The 16844-nt window shown below is 35.2% G+C and overlaps 1 protein-coding gene across 5 annotated transcripts; it reads left to right on the forward strand.

The window, feature by feature from the left end:
• Positions 1–2183: 2183 nt before the first annotated feature.
• On the forward strand, positions 2184–16506 carry LOC101266233 (uncharacterized). Of its 5 annotated transcripts, none has more exons than XR_742095.4 (13): positions 2184–2669; positions 3721–3828; positions 4847–4873; positions 6854–6944; positions 8109–8152; positions 9452–9550; positions 11046–11103; positions 11195–11247; positions 11733–11834; positions 12658–12727; positions 14485–14606; positions 15264–15435; positions 16147–16506. XR_742095.4 is itself a non-coding variant. In XM_004241828.5 (13 exons), the coding sequence occupies exons 1-13, from the start codon at positions 2538–2540 to the stop codon at positions 16207–16209; spliced, it is 1137 nt and encodes a 378-aa protein (XP_004241876.1). In that variant the 5' UTR covers positions 2184–2537; the 3' UTR covers positions 16210–16506. The 5 variants fall into 5 exon arrangements, 2 of the variants coding, with proteins under 2 accessions (XP_004241876.1, XP_069155397.1); XR_011221777.1 differs by having other exon boundaries at positions 12662–12727; positions 14485–15139; XM_004241828.5 differs by having other exon boundaries at positions 12662–12727.
• Positions 16507–16844: the final 338 nt, after the last annotated feature.

A 16844-nucleotide genomic window follows, 5' to 3' on the forward strand; every position in this document is an offset into this window, starting at 1 on the left:
AAAACCCGGATGTTCTCCAAAACTAAAAGGTAAACCACAAACAACAACCATTTTAGCAAAGTTTTCACGATCACGATCCTTGTTATAGGTTCGATGTGTAAGAGGACCACTTGGGTTCGAAGTATTTAACTCACTTTGAACCATATTTGATCCTCTAACCGATTCTTCAACATTACAATTTCCACCAACTTCAAGAGAAGACATATATGCAAACCACTCTTTACTATGCTTGTTAATCAAATGTTTTTTTAATCCCCCCGTTGAACCTCCCGTCCCACCAGATGTATATTTAAAATGTTGTTTACAAAGATTACATATACTAAAAGTTTTTTCTTCATTCAAATAACAAAATTTCCACACATGTGATTTTAAAGAACGTTGTACCTTGGTCTTACCTCTAGTTGGAATAATAAGGGGACGAGTAGTTCCAACCGGAGGTGGAGCTTCAATACCTATACTATTGACTGTATTGAGGTCGGCGGCGGGGCTAGTCGGTGTATCATCTAAATCTACTTCTTCATCTAAATTTAATTGTTCATCCGTTTCCACTTCTTCATTTTCTTGATTAATACCATAATATCTTTCATAGAGTTCATGGGGAGTCGGACTATCTGAATTAATATTTATAGGACCGGGACGGGAAAAACTAGTTTCATTCACATGCGTAAATTCATCTGTATTTATTCTAACAAGAGGAATTTTAGATTTAGACGAACTAACACCTTTGTTAGTTTTTTTAACTAATTTTTTTACTGATTCTACTAGACCTTTTTTACTTCCACTTTTTTTAGAACACTCCATGATATAAAATTATAAATTATAAAATACGAAACTTAACAAGAACAACTTACAAGTTAAATAATAAATACAAAAAATAAATATAAGATTAGAGAGTGGAACGAAGTTACCAAACGTTTGTATAAGAACAAACGATTATAATGAAAATTAAAATATTGATGTCGAAACTTGAAATTTGAAGAAGATTCCTCCTCCGAAATACACCAAATGACCAAATGATATAAGTTATACTTATAAATATGAATGTAATTTGGAAATATATATTCTCTCAAATACTCAGATTATATTTGTAAGTTGTAAACTTGTAAATAAAATTTTTTTACACACAACTCTAATTTATACAACAAAAAAAACTAGCCGTTTTAATTTTTCCGTTTAAAATTTAAAGCTGTTCTTGGGAAAAGGGTAGGGGGCGGGGGGGGGGGGGGGGCCTGCACTGCAGCTGCAGTGCTGCTTTATGCAGACTGCAGTCTGCAGGGGCGGGCAGGGGCGAGATTTTTGAAAAAAATTTAAATTTTAAAATATAATTTATAAAAAATATAAATATAAATTATATAAAATATAAAAAAATTAATGTATATTAAATAAACCGGACCGAAACCGGAACGGACCGGACCGGAACCGGAATGAACCGGTAGCGGTACACCGGTACGAAACTACGGTTCCGTCCCGTTCCGTGTACCGGTTTAGAATATCCCGGCCCGTCACGTAGGCAACCGAAACGGGACGAACCGGAACGAACCGGAACGATACCGATACGTCCCGTTCCGTTGTCCAGTCTTACGCCTTATAACTCTAATTTCTCTATTATTTTACTTCTAAACATTCCTATTAAAACCCAAGGAGAAGTGGAAAACACCCTATTATGGGAAAGTGTATAAATAGGTGTTTGGAGGATCACTATTTAAAAGTATCTTATATTGTCTCTATTTGATATTGTTTGTCATATTTCATTTTTCGAAAGTCAATTTGATTATTTTTCAAAATTAAATTAGATTACATTAATTTGATATTTTAAATAAAAAAATTAAATATTCTAAAACGATATGAAAAGTATTATAAATTATAATTTTTTGCATATAAATATGATGAAAAATACATCTTAAATTTTTATTGTTTAATTCTAAAAATAAAAACCACGATAACCAATGCCAAACAAAGGAAATACAAAATATGTTAAAGCAAATTCAGGCTTATAATATTAAAATAAAAAATTCTAGGTTGAAGTTACATAATATCATATCTTTTAAATTGTTCATTTCAATGTATTCCTTTTATTTTAGTATTCCTAACCTCTCATAAGAGTTTTCTTTTTATATTGTGTATTTAACGGAGTTATTTATTCACTATCTATTTCAAAATAATTCAAATGTAAAATAGTTTTTTATAACCAAACGACCTGCAGTTCCTTTGGGCTGTACTGTGGACGCTTTAGTAGTAAAATAAAATGAAGTGTTTAATTTGGTCTCGGCCTTAAACGAAACACAACAAAGCCACCACAGATCTCTTGGCCGAGAAATAACAGAAAAAATCCCCTTTACAAACAGTAGTAGCAGAATTAGGAGGGGGAAAAAGTCTGCGTGTTCGACAGGGAAAAGGGAGCTCTCCACCTTCTCCTCGGTCTCTCCGTCGCATTATCTATTTATCAAGTTTGTCTTTTTCATATTTCTTTTTACCTGTACAAGTTGATTGGAGGAGGAATTTTGGGTGGTTTTCTTCACCGATCTCTTCTCCAAGAAATGTCGGCTATTTCGAATTTCACGGCGTGCCGGCGTTTCCAAAATGGAGCTGCATTAACAAAAGACTCACCTGGGGTTGGTTTGATTACTAACAAGTTTCTGGCGACCAAGATTTCTACGCCATTCCACAAGGTAAGTAATTTGTTTTCCTGGTTTTCACCAAGTTTGGACTAATGGGTAACCGGTATATTAATGAAACCATTACTCCTTCGTTATAAACGATGTTAACATTAAAAAAGGTCCAATTTTTATGCTTTTTTGGTATCTTGCTTACGTGTTTTAGCTTTTATTAATGAACTGTGTCCCAAATCTAAACTAGTTGAGGTCTATATAAGCTAGTTGGTGTCTTTCTTTCCTTTTGTAGCATTATTAATGAACAATGTTGCAATTCTAAACTAGTTGAAGTCTATATATGTCTGCTCTATTGGGGCCTGTGGAAGATCATTCATAGTAGTTTGATTATATGTAGGCTGTCTGTTTATGTTTTTCCATAGGAATGCAAATGCTATGTGAATACCATGGACTTCTCCTGGTTTTAGTGTGATACCTTAGAATTTGGCGGCACGTTTCTTGATTAAGCTGCTGGTCCATTTCAGAGTTATTTTACTATTTGTGCTATTCTGTAGTTTTGTATGATGTTTTTAGAAGTGACTGGAATAGTCTCAGACTGTCAAATAATGACATGTTTATTCTATTTCTCGAGCACATGTGTGAATTCGGTGACTCTGGTTTCTTGCTCATATTTCTCGATCATCTGCGTGAGTGAAAAGCAGCTACCCACTCTAGTGGTGCTCTTCTTCTTCATAGCATAAAAGCTTTAAATGGAAATTTCTTTTACTTCCATATTAATGACTGAGGTCATTAAGTTCGATGGTTTCTATGCTCTAGTGATAATTTTCTCATCTTGTTTTTAGTTTTTTTTGTCACTCCCTCCATTTCAAACTAAGTGGTGTTTTTACCTTTTCATTTGTTTCAAAATAAGTAAAAATACATCTTACTTTCTAGTAACGAGTAGTTTTCTTAAGGGGCGTGCCCAAGCTAAAAACACCAATTATTTGAAATGGAGGGAGTAATAATTTAGAATTTTACGCGGTAAATTAAATTTTATAAGTGATCCGATTTAAAATAATGAATGGCTTTGCATATTCTAAAGGGCTGTTGTGGTTCACTTTGCTCTGCTCAGGTGTCTCTCGTATGTTCAAAAAGGACGTTTAAAGGTTCAAATATAAGAATGACAATGTTAGATGACAAACTTTCCAGCGGGAAGGTTGTTGTGCCATCTGAAGTGCTGGTAGTGGATCTGTGCTATATCTCTTATTATCAAGTACTTATTTTGGAAAATTTGGAGTTGACTTCTCTTATACTTTTGGTAAAATTGTTGGTTCATTAATTTGTGACACTTACATCAGCACTTCTTCCTATCTCTAGAAGGATTGTACACAAAAATTTGATTCCATAATGGTGCTAAATTTAGTAAACATCATCAAACTTTTTTCTATTTGAATACAACTTTTGAAAAAGTTAGTTGACATGATAAAAGAACCTTCAGAAGGTACTTGAATATTAGAGAAAGTTTATCTTGGGAACTGAAGAAAGGAAGAGATAGGAAGGAAACGAGAGTGAATTTTCTCTTCTCTTGTTTGGTTGGTAGAGAAAGATTTGAGGATCATGGAGTACGGAAAGATCTTTTCCAAATTGGTGGCACGAAGCTGTGTTCTCTGTTTCTTCCTAACAATAGAAAGGAAGTGACGGCTTTTTCTCTAAATTTTTCTATCGTATTTTCTCTTCCCTTTCTCTGTTCCAAGCAAACAGTTAAGAAATGATATTATTTTTTACTTTCAATCTACACTCTTGTTTTTCAGATGAAACAAAAATGATTACACTGTTTTAAGTTTTAATACTTCTATACAAAAGTTATTTACGTTAGTTCAATGGATATCTAAAATCTAGAGGAAGGTAAATTATCAAAAAGTTTAAAAGTAAAAGTTTTCAGATGAAACAAAAATGATTACACTGTTTTAAGTTTTAATACTTCTATACAAAAGTTATTTACGTTAGTTCAATGGATATCTAAAATCTAGAGGAAGGTAAATTATCAAAAAGTTTAAAAGTAAAAGTTAAGGAAAATATATATCTGTTTTCACTTTCAATAAAAAAGGGAGGTATATCTGTTTTTTTCTCAAATTACGTAGTATTAAAGTAGTAATTGTTATTCGCTATAAATGTAGCAATTGAAGAGTGTGACTACCAAAGTTGTTTGATGTGCAACTGAATCAATCTACTACTGATGAGATTATTTTTCTATGCAGGCATATGAGCTCGTTCAAGGAGCAAAAGTAAGTCTCTTTTTTGAGTTGAAATGTAACTAATTTATGTTTGCTATGCTTTTTCTTTTTCCTTTCCCTCCTCTTTATTTTTTTTCACATTTGTATTTATTTTGAAGTATGCATGTGGGATATATCTGTTCGGAAAGTATTTTACAGCTGAACAGTAACCTAAGTATTTGAGTTGGTATGAAGTGTATAGATGGTGATATTCTGACTGTTCTGGGCCACGTCAAATTATAGTAGAAAAATCTGAAAAGTATTGCTTTAATCTAGTGGATACGGAGTGCAGTCTAGTCCTAGACCTATTTTTCTTTTTAGATTTTTGTTTTGTTTTTCCTTTTCTTTTTCTTGTCCAATACGGACTATACAGTGAATCAGATCTCCGGTCAGAAAAAGAAGCATATCTTTTCATGAAAAACTCTTGCTCGAGTGCTGCTACCTCTGGTTGGTGGAACATATATATAAAATTAGACACTTAGCTATTGCGTGTCATACACTTTTTGGTTACTGCTTTGTTAGTGAAAGGACACCTTAAATGGGTATTGTTTCGTGTCACAATATAACTGTTTGAGTTCATCTGAGAAGCAACTATGTGGTATATGATTTTAGTTGTATGATTTTAATCTAATGAAAGCCAACCACTATATACATATTTCAATCAATCAATAACCTTAATTACAATCTAATTGAGGTCGACTTTGTGAGTCATCTTTATACGTCCCTTACTATTCTAGGACATTTGGATTTTCATTCCAAAGTATTGGTAAATATTTGTCTGTCTCACAGCACTGACCCTCATATGGGACAATAAGGCTCTTTTTTTTTCCATCTGTAATATTCGGGCACATCTTATTCCATGATGTTAGTTATAGATTGTCTCCTAGGGCTAGTTAAGAGGTTTCCTAGATCCATTCTTATCTCTAATATGCGAGTTATTGCATAGGAGCGGGGTTTTTACCCTGTGTGCACCCAAAGGTAGCGGCTGCGGGTTTCCCTTGTCATAAGAATAATTAAAAAAACTCTCATCTCTACGCGGACTCCCATGTCAGAATAATTCTAAGATACTTGTACAAAGAGTGGACTAATTTGGTGTGTCAGCAACAACAAAGGCAACAACTAGGGTTTTATCTCAACTGGTATCACCTGTATGGATTTTTTTTACAATTGTCTTCTCCTCTTAGCGAAGTTCGCATCAATATGCATATTTCAAATTTTAAAGTTTTTGGTGATGGGTACACAGGAAAATGGGTTACTTTTATCATTTTGGTTGTGTTGTTTTCATTGTTGTTGTCATTGTAGCTCTTATTATGCTGCCATTGTCATTATTGTTTATTATTCCTAAAGTTGTTAATTCATCCCTGTCAAGCAATTTTCAAGTATAAACTTGAAATAAAAGAAGCCCCAAGGGCCTTGGTTCTAAGGCAAAGGTTGTACAAGAAGGGATGTGTGATAGGTAATAGCATAAAATTGAATCCTGTCCAGTGAACTAAGTATGGTGTTTAAGTAGATAGGATCCCATTATCCAATGGGTAATGTAGATGATAATATCAGAGTTAAGAAGATAAATTTATAAATAAACATACCAAATAGTTCAATGAATAACATATATTCCCCTGAGACATGACAATGGACCTCTCATTCAATTTTTAATCATCCTCCTCTTCTTTCTTGATATAACTTTGGGGAGACATCCCCTTTTTGCTGGATATCATCATAATTATCAAATTTATGACTTCAAAAAATGTTTTTGTAGTCTTAAGGAACTAAGATTCATTATTCCAACAGATAAAGTTGTTCAAAACTCTAGCTTTTTTCCATTTTCATAAGTTCTGTACATTCAATCATTTTTCAGTCCACAATCTATTTACTTCACTTATTCATTGATATGCTAAATAAACTAGTAGAATTGGTAATTTCTCTAGCCCATTAAACGTTTTTTCTGCTGTTTAACACGTATATGCCTTTGATAATTGGAACTTGGATGTATAGGTAAAATGGAGTTATATTATGGAGGGATCGTTGCCTGAACCACCGACTGCTGTTCTCTTGCATGGTATTCTTGGCAGCAGGAAAAACTGGGGTAATGACTCATTTAAAGATTTGTAACATTTCGGCACAACACACAAATGTCTTGTGTATTCACTGAATTCTCATGATTCTTTTAAAGTGCCTTGTTTTTCAAATTTCTTATCCTTGTATCTCTGAGCATATATTAACATTGCACATGCAGTGCTCGGTCAAGTCTTCTTATGTAACTAGCAGTTGGAATTTTGCTTGAAACGAGAACAGTTCCAACACCAGAATGTCTAAATGAAATTGTTATCATTTCCAAAACAGAGAGGAGTTGTAGAAACTTGAAAACTAATTCATGTACCATCTAATTCCCTCAATTTTCCAAATGGCACGGAATAATTCTTTCCTTACCCATTGCTTACCTCTTTATGAAATTAATAACCCATTCCATATTTCCATCTGCACAGAGTAATGTTCTATGTCCTTAGATTTCCATCTGCACTGAGTAATGTTCTATGTCCTTAGTTTTCTATCTTGATGCTCTAAATTGCACAATTGTTACACCTAGTAGCAGCTGATGCTGGTTGAGTTCAATTTGTTTCAGTTTTATTGGTGATTGCTGATTAGGACCATCTTAGCTATACTTCAGAAACTCTTTCTTGGATAGGAAAAACTTGCTTTCGTTTAGCAGAAAAGTTAAGGGAGTGTTGTGACAGAGATACTGGAAAGGAGATTCCATATTTTTTTTCTTTTCACCCGACCATGAACCAAGTTTCATGATGCATCATGCTTATTGCTCTCTGTGAATTCTCCTTTTATCTTCAAGTACAATGGGTTTACTCAAATTCTGTTTCCCCCTTTTTGTTTTGATATCTAACTGTGTTGCAAGTTCTTCTGCAATGTACTTCAGAATCCTGATAAAGAACCTGTAGTTTGAGCCTTGAGGAAGTTCATATTACAATAAAATGTAAAACTATTTGCTTAACGAAAAGACTGATTTAAAAGTGTCTCTATTGCTGGAGTGCAAGGGAAATTTTACATCTTGTGGCATAGAGGTTCTTATTTCCATAGAGAATTACTAGTTAATTGCCGACTTACTATTGCTTTAGATAGTTTTCTTTTGATTTCTATTATTTTTATTTTTCTTATTCCTCCAATCTGCTCAACCAATTTTTTCGTTCTTCAAGTTTCTTCTCGTCAACCTTTTTTCATGACAATCTCAAATTTTCAGGAAGCTTTGCTAGGAGATTGGCCCAAGAATTTCCGAAATGGCAGGTAGTAGAGATAAGCACTACTTCTTATCCCTTCTTATATACGCAATATCTTAAAGAGTTCTACATTATGTTTACCTTGTCTCAATTGGACAGGGAGTGTGTTTTGTTGCATGTTGTTTACTGTTGGCCAATTCAACCCCCTTTTCTTCTATATTTTATCTGTGAAGAATGAAGAGAAAGGAAGATTTGATCTGGCATTACTACCCTTGAGAGATAGTCTATTCTTATATTCGTAAAGCTTGGAGACATTGAAAAGCCCAAGAAGATTCTTTTCACATAACCATAGATTAGGCAATTCCCAGGCTGCTCAATTAGTGGTCACTGAAAGGGAAGGAGGTCTCAGGTTCAAATCCCAATGAAGGCAAAAAACACTTGGTGGTTTGTTTCCATCAGTCTAAACCATGGTTGTCAGGGTTACCCGTATCTGCGCTAGTAGAGATAGCAAGTACCTAGTGAATAGTTGAGGTGAGTGCACGCTGGCCCGTACACCACTGTCATTAGAAAAAAACATAATCATAGATTATATAAAAACAACACCTGAGTGTTTTTGTTGAACTTTTGGATAAGTGACATCCTCTTGTCTGTTCTTCAATTCTTTCCTGTATACTGTATTGAGCTGCTTACATTTTATCACTAAAATGATACGTCCTAAAACAATTTCTTTTTGGTTGTTGGAAGACAAATATAGGAACAAATTCAATTTCAAACTTCATTGAAGTCATTAATTAACATCCTATAGAAACTCTTTTGGGAACAATAAGTTTGGAGCGCAATGATGTTGGGGCAACTTTTGTTGTAGGGGTGCTGTATCATATGTGGCTACGCGTCAAGTCCTTACCTGAAAACAGTGCTCTATTTTTATCGATTTATTTGATCAAAAAGGTAATATTAAAACATATAGTGAAGCTTTAGAAAATAAAACAAAAACATATGAAGCTCCCAATTTTTTGGGGTTCTGATGTGCTTTATTACCCTCCTGAGAGAGGCAACTAGAAACAGATTGTGATGTATTGAACTGTTCTATTTGAGCTTGTTTGAGTTTTCCTGAATATTTTTCATTAACTCTTGGAAGATACTATTAATTGCGGTCTCATATTCTTGAACCAATATTTTCTCCTCTTTGTGGGGATGTCATCTTGAATTCATTTGCTTTTGATGCCTTTCGCCAGTTGTTGTCCTCAAAAATCACGTTCTTCTTCAACTGATTGTTGATATTTTATGATTGACTTGTTTTGATATGATATTTGGGTGATACTGATATTGTTGCGGACAGTCTTACAGTAGATTTACTTTTCTGCAGTTTCTCCTGGTGGACTTGCGGTGCCATGGTGATTCAGCATCCCTCAAGAAGAGAGGCACACATACAGTCGCGTCAGCTGCTCTTGATGTCCTAAAGCTGGTATAGTTTCTTGACCATGACCTGTTGCCTTATGCAAGTACTGTATTTTCTTGAGTGCCATTTTATATGGCATCCGTATCACTAAGCTTTTTGTGGGGCAGGCATGGAAAATTTTGACAGACATTATCAGTCAGTCCTTGACTGTGCTTCTATTTGTTTCGTTGAAGTTTAGAAGAGCATGACCAGTTGCATTATTCTCAAATGTATATTTTTCTTTGAATATTGATAAACATATTATCTTTCTGCAAGTAGATATGGGTCTTGCATGCACACTTGTGGATGTTTACATGTTTCATGTGGAAACATTAGCTATGGTCATGTCATCCTAGAAGCCCCCATGATTGATGTTGTTCCTTCCGTTATTGTTGAACTTTTTTGCCCTCATAGTTGACTTGCAATTCTAATTCTTTCAGTTAGATATCCATTTCCTATTTCATCCCTTTTTTTGTGGGATCAGTTCTCTACTTAGTCAAGTAGACAACATTCATTATTATTGGGTTCTCCCATTACATTCCCAACTGCTTTCAAATTTTCAAAGAGGGGACTAGCTTCATCTTCAAACCCATGAAAGTGAAGCTTTCTTCATCCATCTAAAGGCATCACATCTACTGGTGGTTTTACAATGACTTGCATGGCTTTTCGTCGTCACAACAATGGGTAATGAAGTGTCAACCTTAGTGTTGACTGAATGAATCTTTGTTGATCATCGAATGATGTTCTGATTCCCATGAATTTTCACTACATGCTTTGTTTGGACTGAATCACAAGATTTCTGAGTGTTAGTAATCTCTGTTCTCCCCTTGGCTTGATTGGTCAAGGCAGTTGACCTGTGCAACCTAGGTGAGAGGCCAAGATATGTGCATCATGTGATTTTTCCACATCAGCTAGGTGTCACCATCTCTTTTTGATAAGGTAAATAATTTTATCAATATTGGGAAATCCCTGCATACAAGATGTAGAGAAACCTACTCTAAAATATGATTCTCTACGAAGTCACCCACTCAACTAAACAAACAAGAACCTATTTGTGCAACAAAAGAAACTAGAGACAAGAAGCTACTCTTCACATGTACAAAATCACCCCAACCCCTTCGAAAGCTCTCCTATCCCTCTCCCTCCGCACAACCCATATACGTCTCTGATAAGTGTCCTGGCCAACTATCTTATGGCCTATTTGTTAATTTGCTCTAAGATGCTGCATTTTATGCAGGATTATTTTTTTGACGTGACAAGGCTAGTTTAATTTGAATCAAATATGGGTCCCGCAGACCTGTCCAAGATGTCCACTCTATGTACTCGACACATGTGGTCCTTCCCTCTGTGTTTGTGTTACATTGTCAGTGACTTACATTGTTGTCTCTTATGATTCTCTTGTTTTTCTGATTTTGTGTTGGGTCAAATGGTTCCCCATTTTGCCTCTTCACTTCTTGCCTGAGATGTTAACACTATTACGGTAACACATTGCTTGGGCTCAATCTTTATTTCTTCTGTCTAGCTTGGCCAGCTCAGACTGACTCCCCGAGTTGTAGTTGGTCACAGCTTTGGAGGAAAAGGTAACTTTTAGCTTATTACAGTGAAAAGCTACTTGGTGAATTCAATTGATATTTTGTTGTTTAGACATTGATCTTCCTTATTACTATGCAGTTGCATTGAGCATGGTTGAGCAGGTTCCAAAGCCCCTTGCACGGCCTGTTAGAGTAAGTATTCTGTATGAAGACTGTAAAAGCATGCTTGCAGTAATATCAAACACAGTTTTGGATATAGATTGGAACTTGTGAGTGGTTAAAGCAATGTTAAGAACTCAGTTAAGGCAGTATATACCATTTGCTTCACAATTCTCTCATTTTGAATGGGTGATATCGGTAATTGATCTTTACGCATAAGTATCCCGTAATAAAATTCTACAAGCATACTTGAGATAATATCAAATACTGTTTCAATATAGCTTAAACTTGTGAAAACTTAAAAGTAATGTTAAAAGCTCAGTTAAGGCTATATACCATTTGCCTTCCAGTTTTCTCGTTTACATATGATGATTTTGGTAATTGGCTTTCAGGGATGATAATTTTCTTTTCTATTGCACTTTCTTTTGTCTTGCAATCTATTTTTCCATCATGTGTTTTTTTTTCTTTTTCTTTCCACTCCAAATTCTTAGAAGTAATTCAAACTAATTGGGTCATAGGTCTGGGTTCTAGATGCCACTCCAGGAGAGGTTCGAGCTGGTGCAGATGGAGATGATCATCCAGCTGAATTGATATCATTTCTGAGTAAATTACCAAAAGAGGTAAGTCCTTCTGGTGATTTCACTTTGTATGAAAATGTCTCCATGTATGTTGCTTTACATGAACCTTAACAAACTTTATTCTCTCTACTTGTTAACTCTCCATGATATCTTTAGTGTGTCAATATAGATACGTGTTCATTTTAGGATTTTTGAGAAGAAATTGGGATGGGAGGTACAGTGGGCCTATTAGTGTGTTCATTCTCTGATGTGTATAGTTTAAAAGAGCAAAATAGGATTGCATTCTGAAGATAGAAATTTCTTGTTAAGTGTGTCATGTTTTTTTTTGTACCTCGCTTGTATAAATATTTGATCAAAATTGTGGATGGCTGCTCCTACATATAGAGTTGAGATTTGCTTAGTTATTGTAAACAATAGCTATCTCCCTCTTTGATAATAAATGTTTCACCTGTCCAAAAAGAATTCGCAAGAACTACTTTAGGTTTAAGGTATGATTGATATTTAATGTAATATGCTTACAATGACAAAGTAGTTTTTGGTGGCAAAAGCGTGTCCATTAGTTTGGAAGTAGAAGCTGAATGTGTCGGAGCAATGGAGAACAAGCCTTTCTCCTTCATATTTTACCTTGCTTTTGACTAATTCTTCTGTTCTTGCATGTTGATATTGTTTGACACTACTCTTGGTTTATAACTTGAAATAGCTTACAGTGTTGTGTTGAAACTTTATTAGCCTAGGCTATACAATTCACTCACTCAACTGTTGGTTCTCCTTCTCATCTCTCTCTCGTTCTGTCTTTGTTTTTTTACTGATATATTCACATAATCTGTATTGACGTCAATTCTTTTTATGAATAATATTTTTCAAGGAAGGTCTCTTCAAAACGAGATATTGTGGATGCTCTGATACAAGAAGGTTTTTCCAGGGATGTAGCACAGGTATCCCCTGGCCTCACATATTTTTCTTTCTAGGAATTCTGAAAGGTTAAACACTTAAACTTCAACTTTGCAAAACTTAAATTGCTGTATAAACGAAGACATTTTTCTGCATCTAGTGAGGCACTGAGCTTGATATTGAGTAACTGAGGAATGAGATCTCTGAAGTTCGTTAGAAACATTATCAATGTACTTCTTTAAGTTGTTGTAATTTTTTCCACTCTTCACAGTGCATGGAGAGTGAGCCAGTATATATCTCTTGACTACTACTGTGAAAGAAAAAGAGAATGATGATTTAGTAGGCCTACCAAGGATAAGTTGTCCAAAACAAAAACGGAAAAGAACCGTACCACAATAGTGACACTCCCCAGTCTCTCTTAGCATCTTGTAATGGACCTATAGCCTTAGTATGAAAGGCAGGAGAATACCCTATCTCGAATGCCTCTGACATGTCTACCTGGGTCCTGGAAAGATACATGTGATATGCCCACCGGAAACAATTGCCAACTTTGGGGAGAAACTTCTAATTTTACAATATCTTAAGCCCCTTAGTCAACTCTAACCAATATAAGTCCTTTATAGTAGCAATCAATCTCTTCCACCTTTCCTTTCTAAAGAGAGCTTATAGAAAAACATTGGGAGTCTTGTTTTTCCATATGATTTATTGGAAATGATGTTCTTGAATTTTGTTGGTTAGAATAGGAGACGATGTTTCACTCTACACCATTCAAAATTTAAACCGTCATTGCTGAAGCTGGATTCAGAAGTTAGAGCGCACGGGTTCAGAATTCTTGTGCTCCTATTATTCCTCTAATGCAGCTAGTTTGATTCTTTTTTTAATAATACACATAGGGGTCGTTTTGTATGCTGAACAAGCATAGATAGTAAAAGAATAAAAAATTAATACTGCCTTATCCCTTGTTTGGTTACTAATCCTAAGATAAGTTATACTATAATTAGTAATTATACTGAGATAAGTTAGCCGGTGGGCGGAATAATAGTACCGGGAATAGTTATCCCTCGATAAAACAATGAAAATGACAAAATACTCCTGAGGTCCCTACAACCCTTTTTCTGTATAACGTGGTGGGTATTTTTGTAAACAAACAATTTTTCTTATAAAGTATGCAATGTATGTTATTTTTAATATAACAAACTAAACAGTCAATAAGAAATAGTACCAAGATAATTGATCACATCATCACTAATCCCAACATAACTTGTCTACGAACCAAATGACCCATAGTCTCTATTCCTTTCACTTAACATATAAGGCCAGAGCAAGGCATAGCGGATTTCACCAAACTTACTGCGTCTACACTAGATATGCCTGTCTTCACTGCTCAAAGTGGATGACCTCATCACGCATGCATTTAACACTATTTCTTTGGTGCAAGAAAAGGTTTGAATAGAATAGGGGAATTCAGTCGAGGGAAATGCAATTAACACTAGTGCACAGTCCAAAACTTAGTGGATGCCTGACCCTCTATCCTGTCTCCACTTAAATATCAAACTTTTGTCCGTGGCCGCGTTCAAAATTGCACAAGTAGCATGTAATTGTTTGTAAAATAGATTTAGTAAAGGAGTATATCATGCAGTATGTCTGACTAAAAGTTCATCTATAAAGGCCATCATTCCATCAAACATTGTTCATTACCATATTTCTAACTGTTGATTTGCTTGCACATGAGACATGAGTTGGCCCAGTTCTCATTTTTTTCCCAACTGATGTCTGACAGTTACCTTTGTAAATTTTGCAGTGGGTGGTAACTAACCTTCGTCAAACCAACACTGCTGGTTCATCTCCTTCACCTTTGTCATGGGTGTTTGATCTCAAAGGTATTGCTGAAATGTATCAATCATATGAAGAAACAAATCTGTGGTAGGTTGCTCATGTCTGTTTTAAATTGCAGATTTTTGTATGATCATTCTTTTGGCTTCTTGTTCATTCCTCAACTGTTACAAGCGTGTACCAGTTGTCCAATACTGGCGTAGCCTGGACATGTACTAATTGTGGTTCAACAAATTACAAGCATGCACACCCTCTTTATCTTGTTGCTATAAATTAAATCAAAAGATTTTAGAAAAAAACATGGAAATCTTGATAAGTTGCAGGATATATTATGACTAGATTAAATTTCAACATTAATATAAGAATAGCAAGACGATCAGGAGTTTTTCTTCTAGGGGCAATGTACTGGGGGACTGGTCGCTCAGCTCAATGCTAGCACAGCTATAGAAAAAAAAAACTAAAAGGGAAGTGGAATATCTGGTATTATTGGAGCCTTAAAAAGTATTACGTATCGACATGCTAAGAATAAATGTGCACTGTAATAACTTATTTTATTCATATGATAATGAATGTGTGGCTTTTGCGAGGACTAAATTGAAGCTGGTTAAATACTTTAATTGTAGGTGAGTATATCAATGGTCTATTTCATATCTTTTTTGTGTTTTGTCACCAAGTTTCTAGTGGATCAAATCCATGGCTCATTCCCCCCAAAAAGGAGGGAATACTTATTGCAAGATCTTCTTGCAGGAAAATTGTGGAGGATGTTCCTCGGGGCGTGCATGTTAACTTTTTGAAAGCAGAAAGAAGTTTGCATAGATGGGCTCTTGAGGATATTAGAAGAATCCATGTTGCTGAGGAACAGGCTGTAGAGGAAGGAGGTGGAGTCGAAATGCATGTCCTCGAAGATGCAGGTCATTGGGTAGGTTGCTTCTTTCCTACACATTTCTTTCTTCTGTATGTATATATTTTGTTAGTTCTCAAGACGCAGAGTGTTTTTATTTTAAAATGTGCATCAGAGTTGGAAGCTGATAATTTATCATTCTTCCTCCCTTTCAAATCTTGAACTGTAGTTTGATTACGTTTGGAGTTTAGGAAAGAAAGATAAGACTTTTTTGTGTCTTGAACATGTCATGAGATTTCTCCAGCTATAAAAGCATGTCATTTAGAGTAAAAGTTAAACTGTCTCCAAATATAGAAAGGTGTCATTCTGCTTTGTATGGACTAATAAGGAAATAATGCCAAAGAAAATAGAATGGAGGGGGTACCTAGGTCGACTAGAGTTCATAAAATACCCGATGAATTGTGTCTCGGGAACTGATGGCCTCATCATTCCTTCTAGTGTTGGACTATCTACCCTCTTCTCCCAAACCGATATACAAAGAATAGCTAACCTGGTTGAATCCGGAAAAACAACTTTGCGTTACTAATGCTATCATATTCTGCATCTTTGGTTTCCCATTGTGTGGCGATGAACTGTGTCAAACAGAGCTTCTAGGAAGACAATTATAATTCTGATTTCTGACAGACAACAATGAACTTAGGGTACATGTTACTTGCTGTTTACATAAATTGTACAATTTTGCATCGCTTGATCCTTTGTCCTAATGCGAAGTATGTATCTTTTTTCCAGGTACATGCTGATAACCCAGATGGGCTATTCAAGATCCTTTCATTTTCCTTCCAAGGATTTTAGGCCCAAGGAATTCTGGCATTGACCCTATGACCTGAATATAGGTTGTGAACCCCTTGCAACCTATAAGATTGCAGAAAGATCCAATTCTTTTTGTAGTATAGTGTATATCATCTCATTCATTATGATTTGCTCGTTCTAGAATGTGATGTGCAGAAATTAGTTTGGTGGGGCTGTTTCACCTTTAAAGCTGAGTACACGATACAGAATTGTGCAAAGAACTTATTTACAAGTTATGTCCTGATGGATCATTAAACACCAGCTTTACTGGGTAATGTAAGCTCATTTATCTTCTTCAAATGAATATGATTCTACCAATTCATACATCAATTACATTCTGGAAACTAGGCATCACCAGTACCCATTGCAAATCATTTGTCTGATATGGATATAAGGGCATCTAGTAGCTGGTTCATCTAAAGGGGCGAACCATCTAATAGTGAAGCAAATGATTAGAGGAGGTTTTGATGGTGCAACACTCTTAACTATTCTCAAACTTGAAAAAATAGGTAGGACCGCGTGGCCGCACATATCCGGTAATAAGAACGAACTCGAGGGTTCCAACAAGCTACTGCGTACAATCATAGATTTTCATTGAATATATTATGCGACTGAAATAATTACCTGCGTATATACAT

Source organism: Solanum lycopersicum, chromosome 6 (assembly GCF_036512215.1).
Source record: "Solanum lycopersicum chromosome 6, SLM_r2.1".
Lineage (NCBI taxonomy): Eukaryota > Viridiplantae > Streptophyta > Magnoliopsida > Solanales > Solanaceae > Solanum > Solanum lycopersicum.

Excerpts from the sequence above, each read along its gene's own strand:
- LOC101266233 (XM_069299296.1), top strand. The coding sequence starts at position 2,538 with ATGTCGGCTATTTCGAATTTCACGGCGTGCCGGCGTTTCCAAAATGGA. Across the intron at positions 11,248-11,732 it reads CCCTTGCACGGCCTGTTAGA|GTCTGGGTTCTAGATGCCAC; the intron begins GTAAGTATTCTG and ends ATTGGGTCATAG. Across the intron at positions 14,607-15,263 it reads TATGAAGAAACAAATCTGTG|GAAAATTGTGGAGGATGTTC; the intron begins GTAGGTTGCTCA and ends ATCTTCTTGCAG.